The 19164-nt window shown below is 42.1% G+C and overlaps 1 protein-coding gene across 2 annotated transcripts in view; it reads right to left on the reverse strand.

Moving 5' to 3' along the window:
• TMEM132B (transmembrane protein 132B) overlaps nucleotides 1-19164 on the reverse strand; it is a 309468-nt gene that overhangs the window by 23666 nt on the left and 266638 nt on the right. For both annotated transcript variants that reach the window (XM_075996440.1, XM_012782143.3), the window contains exon 5: nucleotides 12716-12859. In XM_075996440.1, coding sequence (XP_075852555.1) covers nucleotides 12716-12859 — 144 coding nt within the window. The remainder of the gene's footprint in view (nucleotides 1-12715; nucleotides 12860-19164) is intronic.

Raw genomic sequence — 19164 nt, forward strand, 5'->3', positions numbered from 1 at the left:
CGATGTAATCATCAAGACCAAAGTTTTCCCTGACTCACCTAATAGAGTTTAGTAACTCCCTGTGCTGAGATTACTTTTCCTCCACACCTGAATATGAAAGAAGGTCCAGCTTACTTGGAACAATGCCTGTTTCTCCAGATTTCCCAGACCCAATGGTTACGTTTGAAAACACATTAGAATCTTCAACATCTGAAAATGAAACCTTTGCAGAGGGGACCTCGTTCTACTGATTTACCAGGCAACACCTGCTGCTGCTCTTGTTTGTCCTGAATCCCTGCTCACTGGATGGGCATGTGACCCAAGCACGGCCTTGACCTGGCTTATATCAAGTTGGCCAGGGCCCTTCCCCAAGTGTTTTTGGACAAGAATGGTGGGAAAGATTTGTTTCCTTCCTCTCTGCATTGAAACAGCTTTATGATGATGATTCCTGCTTTGTGGACAAGCTGGTCAGAGAGAAGGAAATTGATGCATGAAAACAAGACACAGAAAGTATCCTGACATAGATCCGTTTTCCAGTTCCTGCCAACCCCAAGACCCCAGCCTCCCCACAATTTGCTTAGGAGAACTATGAAGCCCCTCTGGAAAAGCTGGGGCAGTTCAGCCTCCCCATTCATTCATAATCAGGGGTCCTGACAACACACCCTTTACCTCCGATGTCTGAGCTCAATGCTCAGCCCCCTCACATAAGACAGGGGACCGAGTAAGGTCTACATGTCAACCCCACAAACATCCATCCCACCAAGGCAAAGTTTCCCTTTCAGAAGAACTGATTATCATTTGCACTTTGGTTTTCATGGGCACCTCTCCTGTGTTGTTTTGTTTCTATTCTTTCAGGTATCCCGGTCCCATCTTAAAGTTAGCTATTGGCTCTCCTGGGTATGTCAGCCCTGAGTCACAGAGATGTCTCTGTAAGGAACTCATGTTTGAGGCAAGCTGCAGGTGTAGCCTATGGATTTACCCTGAAGGAGCCTCCTTGGCGATAGTACCACATCTTCACTGCTGCAACGCTCTGCCTCTGTTGCCTGTCAGGCCGTGGTCCTGGAACATTTTTGGATTAGGGAAGGTCATCAGTGTTTCAATGGGTCCACATTCTATGTTTCAATGAACATGTGTCGCCTCTTACAGTTTCAATCTGAAGGGATGTCTTTGTTAGCAGTGAAAGATGTCCTTTCCTAAATGTGGCCCATCTATATTGTTGTGTGCATTCACTTCAACTTCAGTAAATGAGTGGCATGTGATTGCTGCTCCATGACAATGATTTCAGTCTGTTCATGTGGTCCCACAGACGTTTCTAGAGGACCAGGCTCTCCTTCTAGGACTCTGACCAACCACAGCATCCTTCGCCAAGGCAGTCAAACATACACAATTATAGTAATAGCTTTACGTGTACAATTGATGCTTAACCCTAATTCCCGTGACCCTCCCACGCCCTACACACCACAAACACTCCCCCTCCCAATGCAAAATCCTTAGGATTCAATAAGTCCTAAATTCTACAGGTCCCATTCATGGTGGCAGCACACAATCAATAAAATACAGATTCCTGGGTGAGGTGAAGATCCATGTGCCTTATTTCCTACCTGCATGATTTCAGACCCCTAACCTCTCTGAACCTCAGTTTCTTCATCTCTGCAATGAGGAAAATACTCCTGATACCTGAAGGAATTGCTGGGGACTCTACTTGAAATGGCCAGTACAAAGGGCACTGGAGGGAGGTGACCAGCACCTGGCAGGCACTGAACAAATTTGAGCTCTCTATCCCAGTCTCTTAGGAAGTTGCTGAGAGGAGAGAACAATCTGTAGGATTTTAAGAGCTCTCTCCAAGTCATTTCTCTTTAAAAAAAATCAGAAAAGCACTCATGAATTTAATAAATATTTTTGAATACATACAACAAGAGTCTAGTGCTGAATATAGGAAAAACAGGGGAAGGATAGATAAAGCGTCTGCTTGATAATGCTGGCTTATTGTTGCAAAACATGCATCAGTAGGTTCGAAGAGGAATCCTCTTTGCAGTTCTAAAATACGTTAGGAATTACAAATATCTCTGTGAGGTAGACAAGCCAAGCACCTCCTCACCTATCTGAGAGACGAGTAAACTGAAGCCAGACTGGCTAAGTGCTCGGCGAAGTTCCATAGCATGAAAGAAGCGAAGCAAGAATTCAATGTGATACCTACAAAATTCCCAAATTCTAGCTGCCTTTGCAGCAGAAATTAGCAAGCTGATCTTAAAGTTCATATGGAAATTTAACGAACTCCAAATAGTTAAAATGATCATGAAAAATAACAAAGTTTGAGGAATCACATGTCCAATTACTAACTTACTACAAAGCCACAGTAATCATGATAATGTAGTACTGCCATAAGGAGAAGCAGATGGATCAATGGGATAAAGTTGAGAGCACATAAATAAACCCTCACATTTATGGCCAATTGGTTTTTGACAAGGATGCCAAGACGATTCAGTAGGGAAAGAACAGTCTTTTGAACAAATGGTGCTGGGGCAACTGGATAGCCACATGCTAAACAGATTAATTTAAACCCTTACCTCACACCATATACAAAATTAACTCAAAATGGATGGTAGATCTAAATGTAAGAGCTAGAACCATGAAACTTTTAGAAAAAAATCTATGAGAGAATTCGTGTGAGCATGGGCTAGGCAATTATTTCTTAGATGTAACAGCAAAAGCATAATCTGTTAAAAATTGATAAACTGGATCTCATCAAAATGAAAAACTTTTGCTCTTCATAAGACCCTATTAGGGCATGAAAAGACAAACTAATACAGTCTGGAATAAAATAATTCCACATCAGATATCTGATAAAGGACTTATATCTAGGATATAAGAACAACACTCAAAACTCAATAAAATTTTTTATAAAAAATAAACAATGTAAAAGATTTGAACAGACACTTCACCAAAAATCTGTGAATGGCAAATAGCACATGAAAAGATGATCGATATCATTGATTATTAAGGAAATGCTAATTAAAACAGAAAAATGGCATACCTCTACAAACCTAACAGAAAGGCTAAAATTGAGAAGACTAACCCTACCAAGTGTTGGCCAAGATGTGGAGGTAATAGAACTCTCAAATCCCAATGGTGGGAATGTAAAATAATGCAGCCACTTTAGAAAACAGTGGCAGTTTCTTAAAAAGTTAAACAAACACTTAGCATATGTTACAACTTTTCTATTCCTCTAGACAAAGGCTTGCATTAATATTTATAGTAGCATTTAGTTGTGACAGTCAAAAATTAGAAATAATCCAAATGTCCATCAACAGATTGGTAAGCTGTGGTATATGCATAGAATGGAATACTACTCAGTAATAAAAAGGAATGAACTATGGATGCACATATCATGGGTGAAGCTCTAATCATGCTGGGTGGAAGAAGCCTGACCAAGTGAGAGAGAGAGAGAGAGAGAGCGAGAGAGCATGCATGAGCATGCATTGTTTATGGTTCCATTCATGTAAGACTCTAGAAAATGAAAACTAATCTTCAAAGAGCAGATGAATGGTTGCCTGGGGATGAGTGGAGTAGGACAAAAGAAAAGGGATCATAAATGGGCATTATGACAGTTTAGAGGTTAAGGACATGTCCACTACCTTGATTTTAGTGACGATTTCACACCAAACCATCAAAACTCATCAAATTGTACAATTTAAATATGTGCAGTTCCTTGTATGTCAATTACACCTTTATAAAGCTGTGAGGAAGAAAAATGCTATAGGGTGATAGCAGCCTCAACACACTGCCCTTGTACCTAGATCCATTCACACCTGTGTCTAGATCTTACAGCAATAGGATCCAGTTTACCTCTAAAGTTTGTTTAAATCATTTGAGTTTCTTTAGAAACCCCAATGAACTTGCATATGAAGCTGATACATTCTGCCCACCATCAAAGCTGCATGGCAGGAGTTTAAAATGTTAACCAAGTACCGGAACATCAACAAGGGGCCCCTTCCCTCCTACTGAACACAAAATAAGTATGTCTCCCGGAGACACAGGCACTAGAGACCATGTTTGACCAGGCCTGACATCCCAGACACTCTCTCAAGCCCAATTCTCCAGTAACACCTGACTTTGGACCTCGGCAGGGCCCAGGTGAAGAAGAGCAAGTGAAAGGCTTCCAGGAGAAGAAGGAAGGAGGCACATGGCGATGTTTACCCGGCAAGCAAAGCTGGGATGCTTGCAGGCTTACACTGGCTCATTCCAAGATTCCCCTGAATTATTCAGAACAATTCCAGCATGTTAGTTCTTAATTAGAGATGCCAAAGACAGAAATGAACAAATGATCTAATTAATATCGGAATCATAATGAGGCTGACAGGAACAAAAGGTTGAGAATGCGGCAATATCTATCCCTGGCCAACAGAAAATATATGACACGTCTCCAATTAGAACGGAACAATAAAAGTCCAAATTACCAGCATAGAGAAGGACAAAATTAGGCAATAACATCCAAACTGCATGACAGCTTATTCTTAGCTGCCTGGCTCCTGGTGATGGTTGAAGGGAAGGAAATCTATGCACAGGAATAGAATGACAGTGGTTTATGTAGGAATTTTGGTCAAGTATAAATAAAGAAGAAAAAAAAAGCCTTAAAATTTTTTTTGCATTTTTCTTTTTTTTTATTTTTTTATTTTAGCGTATTATGGGAGTACAAGTGTTAAGGTTACTTATATTGCCCATGCCCTCCCTCCCCCTTCGAGTCAGAGCTTCAAGCGTGCCCATGCCCCAAACGTTGCACATCTTACTCCTTGTGGTTGTATATACCCATCCTCTCCTCCCCCTCCCACCCTCCCCTTTTCTATATGTTCTTCCAAGTAAAATTAGGATTGGTCTGAGGCAGTTGGATTTGGGTTTCTATAACTTGCAAAAACAAGAACAAAAACAATTCCCACCAATGTGGGAATTAAACTTGGTCCTGCCAGATCCCACTACCTTCTGCACTTGGCCAGTCCCCACTGCCGGAATAGTATCTTGCTCAATGGTACCAGCTCAAGGGCGTCCCTCTAAGGACCACAGTCAGAACACGTCCACCTTCCGTCTTCTCTGTCAGTCCAACCACTTAAGGAAACTTTGACAACATAGTTGTGTGTAGGTGCTGCCCATTAGCCCAGGGAATGCAGCTGTCCTCTTGAAGATCGCTCATGTTTTCTATCTGGCTTTAGTAACCATCTCCTCACACAGTGCTCAGCAAGCAGCAGAGAACTTTATACTTTTTCTGACATTCACTGCCTTACTTGATGCCTCCCAGACCAAGTTGGGAAACAAGATCTTTCCCTGGGACGGGGAAGGCTTTGAAATGTTAATGCCTTTTTATTAGCCCTTTAACATCTCATTATGGCAAGTCCAGCTGATGCCAGAAGACTGGAAACATAATTATTGCAGCCATAAGTTGGAAGGCACCACCTTCAAGATCCGTGGGAGTTTTTGTTTATTTTTCTGCAAGAGTGAAAGAGTTCATCCCTTGCTGATGATGCATGACTGGCTTCTGCAGCTCTGAAAAGCACATTTCAATGATAAACAATACAAATGCATAAAAACATGAAGCCATCACTTTGTCAAAAAGCTAGACACTCAAAGATTAAATCATAATTACAATACGGAAACTGCATTTTCTTTCTTCCTCCGAAGACCTTCAGAGAGATTTAGCAGAGAAAAGAAAGCACGCTGTGCTAGGCAGCATAAAGACACCGCCTCCAAAAGATGCTCACGCCCTATAATCCCCAGAACCCAGGAACATCTTACCTTACACGGTATAGTGGGTTGAATCATGGGCCCAAAAAGATAAGAACTCCTAACTCCCAGCATCTTATTTAAAAAATGTCATCTTATTTAGAAAAAAAGGTCTTTGCAATTGTAATTTTAAGGATCTCAAGAAGAGAGCATCCTGAATTAGGGAGGCCCCCAAATCCAATGACAAGTGCCCTTGTAAGAAAAGAAGGTCCTAGGGAGACGCAGGGGTACGACCATGCAACAACGGAGGCAGAGAATAAATCTGCCACAAGCCACGGAGCAACTGGAGCCACCAGCAGCTGGAATAGGCCAGGAAAGATCCTCCTCTAGATCCTCTGGAGGTAGCAGGGCCCAGGTGAGACCTTTATTTCATACTTCTGGCCTCCAGAGCTGTGAAAGAGTAAATTTCTATTGCTTTAAGGTATCAGGTTTGTGTTAACTTATCACAGCAATTCTAGGAAACTAATCCATGTAGCAAAGGGACATTGCAGATGTAATTAAGTCAAGGGTCTTGAGATGTGTTGCCCAGCGGGCTCCAATGTAACCATAAAGGTCTTCATAAGAGGGAAGCAGAGGGGTCAAAGTCACAGAAGGAGATGAGATGGACCCCATGGAGATGGACCCCATGGAGAGAGAGAGAGAGAGAGAGAGAGAGAGAGAGAGAGAGAGAGAGATTCGAAGATGCTATGCTGCTGGCTTTGAAAACAGAGAAAGGGTCCACAGCCAAGAAATACAGGTGACCTTCATAAGCTGGAAAAGGCAGAGAAACAGATTCTCCCCAAAAGCCTCCAGAAAGAACACAGCCCTACTGACCTATTTAAACTGCCGACCTCCAGAACCGTAAGATCAATGTGTGTTACTTTAAGCCACTGAGTTTATGGTGATTCATTATAGCAACCACGAGAGACTGCTCATGCCTTCTGGGTGATGTGGATGAAAGCAGACATCTTTGGAAAATTCAGGAAAAGCTCATTATCAACTGATTCCCTGATGGGAAAGCCATAGGAATGATATTTTGCTACATAAGCACCAGCGCTCCACCTTCCCCTACCCCAACCCCCCGCAAATACAGTGCCCTATACAACCTTAGAGAATGGCAATTCCACACGCACAGAGGTTGATATCGTAGATTCTGCCTCCCTGGGTGAGAACTCTGACCACTGCATCCGCTAGAGTTTGAGTGAGTTACTTCTCCCTCCTATGAGCCATTTCCTCATGCATAGACTACAAGTAGTGTAATAGCATAGCCCGCCTTAAAGGCTTGTTGTGAAGATGAAATGGGTCAATACTTGTAATGTTCTTATTATAATAGTATCTGGCACTTAATAAACGTTTGGTAAATGCTACCTGTTAATACTCATTAGCTGTAGTAAGTGCCTAAGGACAGAATTCATACGCATTCCACCTTTGTAGCTCTCAAAGCTCTTTATATACTGCCCTCCTCCATGAGTAGATGAGTAAGAAGTATTTGTGGAGTAAAACATCCCCATGAGAACATAAGATTTGGATCATGAGATCAGGCCCAAGTCTCTACCCAGTGCCAAGTCCCTTGAACTACAGAGGACCTTCCACCTTTCTTTGAAGATTTTCGGTAACAGAAAATTCCTTGGAGACGTTCCAATAGATAGAACAACCACTCCTGCATAGCATCTTAGCATCTTGTTCCATCTCTGGGAAGCTCTAGCATTCATTCATTCATTCATTCATTCATTCATTCATATATTCAACAAATATTAACCGTGTTCCAGAAACTGTGCTTAGGGCTGGGAACAGAATAGCTAGTAAAACACACAGTCATAGATACCATGGACCTTACAACCAAGTAGAGGTTAAAATTTATTGATGTGAAAATGAATGTGGATATAAATAAGCAGGTGTATATAGAGATATAATATGACATATTGCATGTCAAATACTATGTGACTTCCTTTAGATACACACTCTTATTTAATCATCCCCAAAACTCCACACGGAGATTTTATCACACACAGGTTTAACGAACAACGATTCCATGACAAGTGCTCAGAATAACTTCAGATTGCCATCTGACAAGATGCCACCCAGCAGACAAAAAAGAGAACAAGAGAGAATGAGAGGGGAATTCATCTTCAAATCCCAACTCTAACTTACCTAGACGTCTCTCAGCATTCCCCTGAACGCTAAACCTTGCCCCACGCTGCTACAGAAAACTTGCCCAAGGCCCAAAGGCAAGGAAAACATTTTTTAAAAAAGAAATCTTTTGAACTTATCAAAACCCAGGTGTTCTCTAAAGGATTTTCAAGGATTATTTTGATTACTGTTAATTCTGCCTTCTACAGTGACTTTGGATGAAATCTCTAGAGAAGGTGCCTTTCCATTGTATCCTTATCCGCCCTGTCCGTGTTATAGATAAGGAAACTGGGCTGAGAGATGTTAGCAATTTCCCCCAGGTCAGACAGTGAGGAAGGAGGAGCCAGGATTTGAACCAACATCATCTATCTGAAAGCTCATACAAAGAACCGAGAACCTCTGTGGTCTTTTTCTTTATATTGCACTTAAAGGAGTCCCTTTTAACTTCCGCTCTTAGGATATAAAAAGCACAAGCCTACTCCATCTTCCACACGGTGGCTCTTGAAAGGCTTACAGAGATCTGTCGTGTCTTCCTCTTCACCTCACCCCTGGGCCTTTTCTTCTCGTCACCGGGCTTAACACCCACACTCCCTTCAATCGTTTCTCCTGTGATTTGATTTCAAGAGCCCTCAGCCCCCTGGACACTCTTTGGCAGAACACAATCCAATTTTCCAGCATTCCCCTCATGACCTAGGAAGATGCAGGATTCTCCATCAGAGTGACAGAGTGAAGTCTATCTTTTGTTGCTTTCTTTTTTTTTTTTTAAGAGAACAGAGTGCAAGAAATATCTCACTTCCTTCTAAAATCTGCTATCAAAAAGCAGTAGCACAAGTGTGACAAGAAATGGCAAATGTCCTTTGGCCTCTGTGCGGGAGACAAGAGGGACGGCAGAGACGGCGGTGAGCTGGAGGGCACAGGCCTTGTGCAAAGGGGCAGCTTCTATGAGACTCCAGGAGAGGTTCTCAGAAAGTAACCCTGCAGTAGTCCAGGGCCACCTGATCTTGTGGGGTTTTTTCCTAAAATGTAAGAAGCTGGAAATCCAGATTTCTATGTGAATTTGCCGATTTGTACATGAGGGCAACAAATTATTATATTTTTGTAATTTCAAAATATTAAGGGGTACAAATGTTTTTGGTTACATCATCATTTTTGTAATGCTCAGTGTTGGCTATAGATGTGCCCATCACCCAAATAGTGTTCATTGTATCAGGTAGGTTTTTGCTCCTCCCCTCATCTTACCTAACCCCTAGTTGATTTCCACTGAATTTTACTTCCATCTATGCACATGTGTGCTCATCGGTTAGCTCCAGTTTCACAGTGAGTACATGGCATGTTTGTCCATTCTTGAGATATTTCACTTAAAATAATGGTTTCCAGTTCCATCCAAATTGTTGCAAAAGACATTAACTCATCCTTTTTTGTGGCTGAATAGTACTTCATGACATGCATATACCACATTTTATTAATCCACTCATGAATTGTTGGGCACTTGGGTTGTTTCCATATCTTTGCAATTATGAATTATGCTGCAATAAACATTTGAGTGTAGGTGTATTTTTAATGAAAAGACTTCTTGGCCGGGTGCGGTGGCTCACGCCTGTAATCCTAACACTCTGGGAGGCTGAGGCAAGTGGATTGCTCGAGGTCAGGAGTTTGAAACCAACCTGAGCAAGAGCGAGATCCTATCTCTACTATAAATAGAAAGAAATTAATTAGCCAACTAATATATATAGAAAAAATTAGCTGGGCATGGTGGTGCATGCCTTTAGTCCCAGCTACTCGGAAGGCTGAGGCACAAGGATTGCTTGAGCCCAGGAGTTTGAGGTTGCTGTGAGCTAGGTTGACACCATGGCACTCACTCTAGCCTGGGCAACAAAGTGAGACTCTGTCTCAAAAAAACAAACAAACAAACAAACAAAAAATACTTCTTTTCCTTAAAATCCATAGATCTTAGCAACCTCAGCATATGATCTTTTTTTCTTTCCTTATTAAGTTGAGAAATCCCACCTTTTCACTTAAAGGAAGCCCTTTATGGCTTCTCTTTGGCATATCTGAGTTGGCAGCATCTCTACTCTTGTGCTTTGGGGCCATTATTAAGTCAAATAAGGGCTACTCAAACAGGAGTACTGTGACACGCAATAGTCAATCTGATAACCAAGCCAGCCACTCAGAGACCAATGGGCAGGGAGCGTCGGCAGCAGGGATGCTCTGGACAAAGGGAGAATTCACGTCCCAGGCTGGACGGAGAAGGACAGCTCGAGATTTTATCATCCTATTCAGGACGGCATGCAATTTAAAGCATGAATTGTTTATTTCTGGAATTTTCCTTTTTATCTTTTCAGACAGTGTTGGACTGGGAGTAACTGAGACTATAGAAAGTGAAACGGTGGATAAGCGGGGACTGCTGTAGCTATTGACTTGAAAATTTACATTGGTCCTTTCTAATATCACCAGATTAGGCCAAGATGTAGCTTTTCCAAGTCATTTTATGTCCTCAGGTTCTGTCCCCCAAAAGTCATACAAGTTCAAAGAAGTTAATTTGTTTGTATATTACCACAATTCACATCTTCCTAAATGCACGCATTTTTTTTCTTGTCTGAATCACGGTTCCAATGCACAGAATTTCCAATGCACAAAGATCTTCGGTGAACCTTGCGAGATTCTCCCTGGAATCACTCAGTATTTTGTATACTGAGAAGGATGACTGAGTGACAACTCCGCAGACTAAGGAGGGCTCCCCAGAGGGCGCTAACGAACATGCCACGCAGTTGAGATGCCCCCAGGGCGATGCTGAGGACAGCTCCGTTCATCCTGGCGTTGCAGCACAATTTATCACAAACCTTGAAGCTGAACCCATAACAAACACATCACAGCCACTTAATTAAATCCCCTCAACTGACACAAGTTTGCACACAGATTTGCAACAGTCCTGGAATCTCCTAAAAACATCTTAACGCAGTCCTGAGCTTGGCGATGGGCAGACTCTACTTTGCTCCTCTAAAGATTGGGCAGTAATTTCCTAGACGTCCCATCTTCATGAGGATACACAAGTAACAGTTAAGCAGAAAACTATCATCTTCCAAAACACTGTATCCATCGGAATGGGCAGAGGATACTTGCAGCACTTCTGTGAAGTGGAGGCAACCAGGCATAAGGCACCAGTGGGATCTACGACCTTGGCCTTGCCTCTCTACGGTAGAGCTCTGCAGGGTGGGAGAGCGAGGAGTCCACCCTGTGGGGCGCCACGCCAGGCTCTCAGGAGAAAATTAAAGGCTTAGGAAACCCCAGGCTGAGTCCCTTGCTCTAGCCCATGATGGCACAAGCATACAGATACCATCTCTACACGCCGTCATCCATGTCTCCTTTCTGGAATGATGTGGGAATAGCAAAAAAATATCCATTGTCAAAAGCACTGCCCATTGTCAAGGGCAGTGCACCATCAATATTTTTCTCTGTGCAGATGACCTCTTATGATTCAGCTCATATCTTTCTAAACTCTGAACACTGAAGGTCTTTGGTTTGCTTAATCAAACCTGCCCACAGAATGCAAGAACTATCAGGAACCCCAGGGCAGAGCTATGTGTAGGCTTTAAGCTAGTTCATCTTCCATCTCGAGAGAAAATCAACATTACAAGCCCAGGAAACAAGCTATGCCAAACTTGTTTCCTGGCATTAATTTCTTTTTTAATTAGACCTCAAAAATACATCATTCTTTCTTTATCACACTGTCTCTGGCTTAAGACACAGCCTACTACAGTTCACTGCAAAAAGAAACCAACCCCTCCCAGACTTTTTCTGCCAAGGAAAACCCCTGAAGGCTTTCCTCTGGACCACAAAGTTCTCAAGACTGAGACAAAGTTTTCTTTGAGCTCTGAACAGGAGCTGGTAGAATGTGAGGAAGGACAGAACTCAGCATTACTATATTTTTCTAAAATATCTGGATTAGATATTTATCTTGATTAGATAGATAGATTAGATAGATATTTTCCTAAAATATCTACATTAGACTTGGGGGCTCTTTTAGCAACTTAAAGGAGGAAGGAGTGATAGTTATGAAGGTTTAAGTCCTTTCTCCCTGAGGCCTCCACTGCAAAAGCAAATGGCAACCAATGTGCTAAGAAAATATGGGGAGAAACACTAAATTTGGTGGTTCAAACAGGCCTCTGCAAAAAGCATGAAAAAAACTATAGGCTGGTTCCTGGCAGAATTTGGAGTCAGAAATACAGCTAATTAGAATGAAGAATCTGGCAGAAATGTTCCATGATTACCTCTCCTAAACCGCTCAGTTAGGTGGCACATGGGTGAACTTTTTTTAGTAGTCATTTATTTTAATGTATATTAACAAAAATTTGGTACATCCAGATCATGAATTTTCTTATCTTTTAATGAGGCTAAATTAGTTTTTAAGTGTGAAAACGTGAGGCATTTGCTAGTACCACACTCTAACCAACTAACCGGCTGCTCCAAAGAAGCAAGGCATTTAAAGAAAATATAGTCGGTAAATAATATTATTAGGCACAGAGATCTGGCAAAAAAAAAAAAAAATGAGAAGGTAGTATGTGGATTGCTACAGTTAGGAAAATATTGTCCTGTGAGGAGGGGGAATGAGTTATTTCTGCTGGAGATTCAAGGCCAGGGTACCCCCTTCCAGGGAGAAGGAAGCAGCGTCTCCTGCCGCAGCCACCTGCTCCCAGGTGAGCCTCCGCTGCCAGTCATCCATGCCCTGGTGAGGTCGTTCTGGCCTCCAGCCCTTGGGAGCATGCGCTGCTCAGTCAGAACAAGACCCTGGGGACAGAGGACGGGTGGACAAAGAGGCCCCAACACTCAGGAGATCCACAGACAAAGGCCGCTCTACCTTAACGACATCTTCATCCGCGGACTTGCACTCCACAGCCTCCGACACGTCGACCACAGAACCATCCTCCTGAACCCCCACCACCTTGACGGGGACAGAAACGGGCTTTCCGGTGAGGATGGCGGTGTTCAGAACCTCGGTGTCCTGCATGAGATAGAAGAGGCTCGGGTCAGCAAACACACACATGAGGTGAGCAGTGGACAGACAGGTTATCGACCAAGCCACTTAGTGCCTTGATTCTCGTGCTGCAGCTTAAACGGTTGTCTGCACGACGGACCAGGTCAGGCAGCCCAAGAAACACAGCAGATCCCACACAGCTGGACGGCACCCTCCCCGACTGGCACAGCCAGGCCTGACAGCTGGCCCCTCTGCTCCATCCCCAGGACCAAGGTCCTCCCCCAGGCCCCTGATCTCCGGCCGCCGCCCTCCCTCTCTTCCACCCCCCACCTGCCTCCTACAGGCAGTCTCACACGGAGCACAAGTCCCTTTCCATTTTCTCTAAATGCTGGCTTAAGGTTCACTTGGGAAGCGACTGCCTATTTTTCTGGGCTTATTAACATAGTGAATGTAGACTTCATTTGGTTTCAAATTAGGAAAGACAACAGCACAAAGAACAGAAGAGAATTAGTCGAACATTGTAAACTCCTGCACACCTGAGCTGACCACCAATACGCTCACTTTCCAGTACTCCCAGAGAGTTCCCCCCAAAGCCAGATGTTTTTAAACACTGGCACATGTTAGTTTCTCTCTTCCTCCAATGATGTCCTCAGGCTCTACAGGTGCTACCATGTACAGGCTCATAATTTATCTCAACCTGCCAAATTCGAGCCATCCTCATGACCAACTCCCACCACCCAAGCCACCATCTCTCGCTTGGACAACTACAACGCCCTCCCTGCTGGTTTCACAGCTGTCGAAAATCATCTTTTTTATTTCAATGTAATTCAGATTATTTCTCCCCTAGATTAAAACTCTTTCAAAGTGTCCTACTCTTCCTAAGATAAAATCCAAACTCACTGACATGGAGTGACCCAACCTTTTCTCCACCTCCTTCTCCTCCTCCACCTCCTTCTCCCCTCCCCCTCCCTCTCCTTCTCCTTCTCCTCTGTCTCTCTCTCCCCTTCTCTCTGTCCCTCACCACAGTTGAGCCTGTTTACAGCCCATCAACAGAACCTGCCTGGGCTTCCTGGTCTGGAAAATGCAGATAATAAAAGCACCTACTATGTCTTATGAAAAATTAATCCATCTATGTGCAAACCCTAGAACAGAACTGGTCTCAGTCTCTGTCCCAAACCTGACTGGGAAGACATGATAGGGTAAGAAATGGAGTCAGTTTTTAACAATAAAAATAGCTAAACCCCAGCTATTATGGAACAGGCAGTGTTCTAAGTACTTTATATGTAATTAATTACTCATTCTGGCTGGGCGTGGTAGCTCAAGCCTGCGATCCTAGCACTTTGACAGGCAGAAGCAGGTGGATTGTTTGAGCTCAGGAGTTTGAGACCAGGAACAAGCAAGAAGGAAACCCCATCTCTACTAAAAAAAAAATAGAAAGAAATTAGCTGGACAACTAAAAATATATAGAAAAAATTAGTTTGGCATGGTGGCGCATGCCTGTAGTCCCAGCTTCTCGGGAGGCTGAGGCAGGAGGATCGCTTGAGCCCAGAAGTTTGAGGTTGCTGTAAGCTAGGCTGACACCACGGCACTCTAGCCCAGGTAACAGAGTGAGACTCTGTCTCAAAAAAAAAAATTACTCATTCAGTTTTCTCAACAACCCTCCTAATATACTTACTATTATTATTCCCATTTTACAGATAAGTTGTTTTTCATTGATATTAAATCTGCCAATAATAGCTACTTGTCAACAGAAAACATCAACTTTATAATGAATATTTGAAAACAATGACAACCCAATCTAAGAAATGTGAAAAATTAAGTTTGTTTTCTTTTCTCCTCTGGGTGGAATCTTGAAGAGATAAATCCAAAGTAAACGTAACTCTAATCGATGTCCCTGAGTATTCCAGTCTAACCAGAGAGATTGATTATATGCATATTTGCATATATATTGACGCAGACAGTGAGGGCGGGAACCATGGTGGAAGCTGAGACGAGAACTCGCCAAGGCGGGACAACGGTGTGGAAGTGGGAATAATCACAATGCGTACAAAGAACAGACATTATGTTGTAGTCACAGAACGAATTGCTAAATTCAACTCAATCGTGCAATTGAAAAACGCCAATACAAGTATCTTCTGCATGTCACGGGCAGGCATTCATTGTGCCTGCTGAGCATCCCTCCCTCCCTCCTCTTTTCAGTGACAATGCTTCACTTTTCCTTTCAGTGTCACCCTGCTCCTGCTGTCAGGGAATGTGGCTTGGGTAGCACTGATCCTGGGATACCCAATCTGTCCACAGAAAAGCACATGCCCCAGCTCTTTGTCCACAAAACTGATTCAAGTGAAGCCCAAACAAAGAAAATCAGAGACAAGAGTAGGAGAAAGACATATGCCAGGAAGAGATTTCTAGGTTCCTGAATCCAGCTACACCTGAAGTCTGCTGTGTTTGGAAATTGAGATATACAAAAATAAGCTGTTTTACTAATTTGAGTTTGAACTGAAGTTTTTGTCAATGGCAAATGAAAGTCTTTACCCCATAAGGACAGGCAACAGGTGACAGGCTAGGCACTAGGTAAAGAGAAAAGACTGAACATCAATCTCCACCCTGTCGAAGCCCATGGTCTCCAAAGGTGACACTATAATGTATGTCCCAAACTGAGTTTCCAGGGAGGTGACTTTAATTATTGTAACATCAAATTATAACTGATCCAAGCTTACAATTTTATGACCCCTAACATTGTAACCATGTTTTCTCCTCCAGCTTTTTCATGGGTAGCTGAGATTCTTGCACCGTTTTCTCCTAGGGTAAACCAGTAGTCCCTCAAGGTCCCTAAGGCAATTCCTACCTACCTTTGGCACAATGAGAAAGCAATTTACCATGTTCAACATTACATTGAAAACGTCCCCTGGTGCCAGACACTCCTAAAAATTCCCCACCTATCAAAAGGCAAATCTTTCATTCTGTTCCTATTTGTGTGAGCTCTAGGTTTTATGCCTTGAAAGCATGTTTATAAAGAAGTGTTTCCATTAATGTTGTATGTCACACAGATGTCAGTGAAAATGGCAGAGTAAAGACATCAGAAAATTCTCTTCTCCATAAAAGCAATGAGAAAACTGGCAAACAATGTCAACACCATCTTTTTCAGAACTCTGGAAATAAAACAAAGGCTTATAAGCAGCCAGGAGGGCATTTACTGGAGAAAAATGGCTGAGTAGTACCCCATGATGTAAATATACCACATTCTACGTGAAGTATTGCAAGAATGGAAAAACAAACACCACATGTACTCAACACTAAGTTGGAACTAATGGATCAACACTTGTGTGTACAGGTGCGGGCCTGTCTGTTCACCCGTTCTACAGTCCAGAGCTGCTGCTGACTTGGGTACTTTTGTGTGAATGAGAAAAAGGGGCCTCCTCAACCAGGTGAGCAGGGAGATGCAGTCCGTGCCCAGGCACAGGGCTTCGTGGGCAAAATATAGGCAGGGTTTAGCTCCCACTTGCCTCATCTTGTCAGTTGCCTTGCCAAGGGCACATTGAGTAAAACTCAATGGAGATGAAGCAGGGGGGAGGAGGGGTTGGGTAAAATCACACCTAACAGGTGCAATGCACACTAGCTGGGTGATGGGCACACTTAGAGCTTTGACTCAAACTGTCCAAAAGTAAATTATGTAACCAAAACAATTTTACCCCCATAATATTCTGAAATTCACAAAAAGAAAAAAAAAGAAAAATGACTGGTTCTTGTTAAAAACACAGAACTTTGGGGCATTTTAACTTGATCTACTCAAATTCCCCACTTCCTAGCTCTGCAAAAGCTTTGAAAAATAACAGCCCACATTCATAGTAAAAACCATCCATTGGAGAGAGCAGATCAGAGCTGGAGATCTTTCAAACCTCATTTCCAAATAACTGTCATTGCTTGACTTGACTGGCCATTCCCTGGAAAATGCCACTTGCAAGACTGTCAGTATTTGGCCTTACTCTGAGTTCACCCAGTGTGGAAAACCCTTTTACAAGAGATGTTTGTCAAAAGCAATTACAGGCAATTATTAAATTCCATAGCTGCCTGAGACAGTGGATAACAGGTTAATCAAACAGCTTAAAAGGAAAACATGAAAAAGGAGATGTTCATAAGGGTTTTGAAAGGCTATGACATCCTTGGAATCTATAAGACCATGATCATACTTAGGGCTGGGTGCATGCCCAGACATGTGCTCACACTCAGGAAAGACCAGAGGAGACCCTCAGCTCTCACCTCTGGTTGATTGCAAGGCTCTGTGAAAGCAGGAAGTAAAAACAGGTTCCAGGTGTTTAAGAAATCTCTGTCAAAGCATTGGCTGACCACCAACCGAACCAAGCAGAGACTATAGTGGCCACAATAGAGAACAAAGATTTTAGAGAATTAGTTTGCAAAAGTCACCAAACAGCCAACAACTACCACAACAAACATCAACTAAAACAAACCTGGAGAGGAAGGGAGAGTCTGATTCCCAGAGTTGCCACATTATATTATTTTAAATGCCCACCTTTGAACAAACAATTATTAAACATGAAAAAAACAAAGTATGGTCCATCAACATGACAAAAAGCAAATCAATGGAAATTGTCCTTGTGAAAACCAAGATGTTGGATTTACTAGACGAACATGACAATAATTTTAAATTAGCTATTTTGAAAATGTTCAGAGAACTAAAAGAAAGCATGAGAAAGCTGTCTTACTAAAGAGAGAATATCAACAGGTGTAAAGTATACAAAAAGAACCAAATAGAAATTCTGGAGTTGAAAAGTACTATCACTGAAATAGAAAATTCACTCATGGGTCTCAACAGCAGATTTGAACAGGGAGAAAAAAATAATCACTGAACAAAGACAGGTTAATTAGGATTAAAGTGTGAGGAACAGAAAGAAAATAGAATGAACAAAAGCAAATAGAGATTCAGACTTTTGTATTGCCACCAAGTATACTAGCAAAAACATAATTGAAATTGCAGCATAAAAGGAGATAGAGAAAAAGAAAGAAAATTTGAAAAATTAATGGCAAAAAAGTCCCAAATTTGATTAAAAACATTAATCTATGCATCCAAGAGTTTTAAAAAATTCTAGGTAGGATAAACTCAAAGAGATCCACACCTAGACACATCATATTATAATTAAACTGTCAAATACCAAAAACAAAGGTAGAATATTGAAAGCAGAAAAAGATAAATACCTCATTATATACAAGTGATTTTCAATAAGACTAAGAGCTAATATATCATCAGAAATCATGGAGGCAAGAAGGCAGAGGGGTGATGTATTCAAAGTGCTGGAAAAAAAAGATTGTCAACCAACAATTTTATACCTAGGAAAACTATCCTTCAAAATAAAATGAAAAAGAAATTAGCACGTACCGAGAGAAACAAAAAGTCAGAGTTCTTCACCAGCATACACATCCTAAAAGAAATACTAAAGGGAGTTTGTCAGGCTCAAATAAAAGGACACCAGACAGTAACTCAACTACAAATGAATAAATAAAGAGCACTGGTCCAATGGAATTACATAGATAAATGAAAGACGCTACAAATGTATTTTTGTTTGTAACACTGCTTTTCTTCTATCTCTTTTAAAGGAGAACTGCATAAAGGATTAATTGTGAATATGTGTGGATGGACACATATTTTGTATAAAGATGCAACTTTTATGACAAAAATAGAGATAAAGAAGGATGTTTCATAAAATATTCAATCCACAAGGAAGTGTAACTATTATTTAAATATATATATATACATATATATATATATATATAGCAACAGAGCCCAGAAACAGATACATGCAACAAAAACAGAATTGAAGAGAGAAACAGAAAATTCAACAAGACTGGGAGCCTTCAATATTCCACTTCCAGTAATTAATGGGCAGCTAGGCAGAGGCCCAACAAGGAAATAGACTTTAACAACACTGTAAAGAAACAAGACCTGACAGACGTCTATAAAACCCAGTACCCAGCAACAGCAGAACTGCCTTAGCTATAAAATAGGAATTTTTGCAAAGGATTTGGAAGGACTGTGTTCAAGAAATAAAAACTGCCCACCAGATCTCTTTTTCAAGCACACTGTTTGACTGTTTCACTGCCCATTTGAATGTAGGCGTGGTCGCGTGGCTTGACTTTGCCAGTGAAGTGTGAGTGCAATGCTGTGCCTGCCTTGGACCCGAAACTCTAAGAACACACGGCCCCACGCCCTCCCTTTCCCTGCCACGATGATGGAGCCTACTCTGTTGACCAGGGTCCCAGAGGGAGGTCAGCGCAGAGCAAATCCCCAGCTGTGCTGTGTTGGACAGGTGGCGAGAGCA

Source organism: Microcebus murinus, chromosome 22 (assembly GCF_040939455.1).
Source record: "Microcebus murinus isolate Inina chromosome 22, M.murinus_Inina_mat1.0, whole genome shotgun sequence".
NCBI classification, from domain to species: Eukaryota; Metazoa; Chordata; class Mammalia; order Primates; family Cheirogaleidae; genus Microcebus; species Microcebus murinus.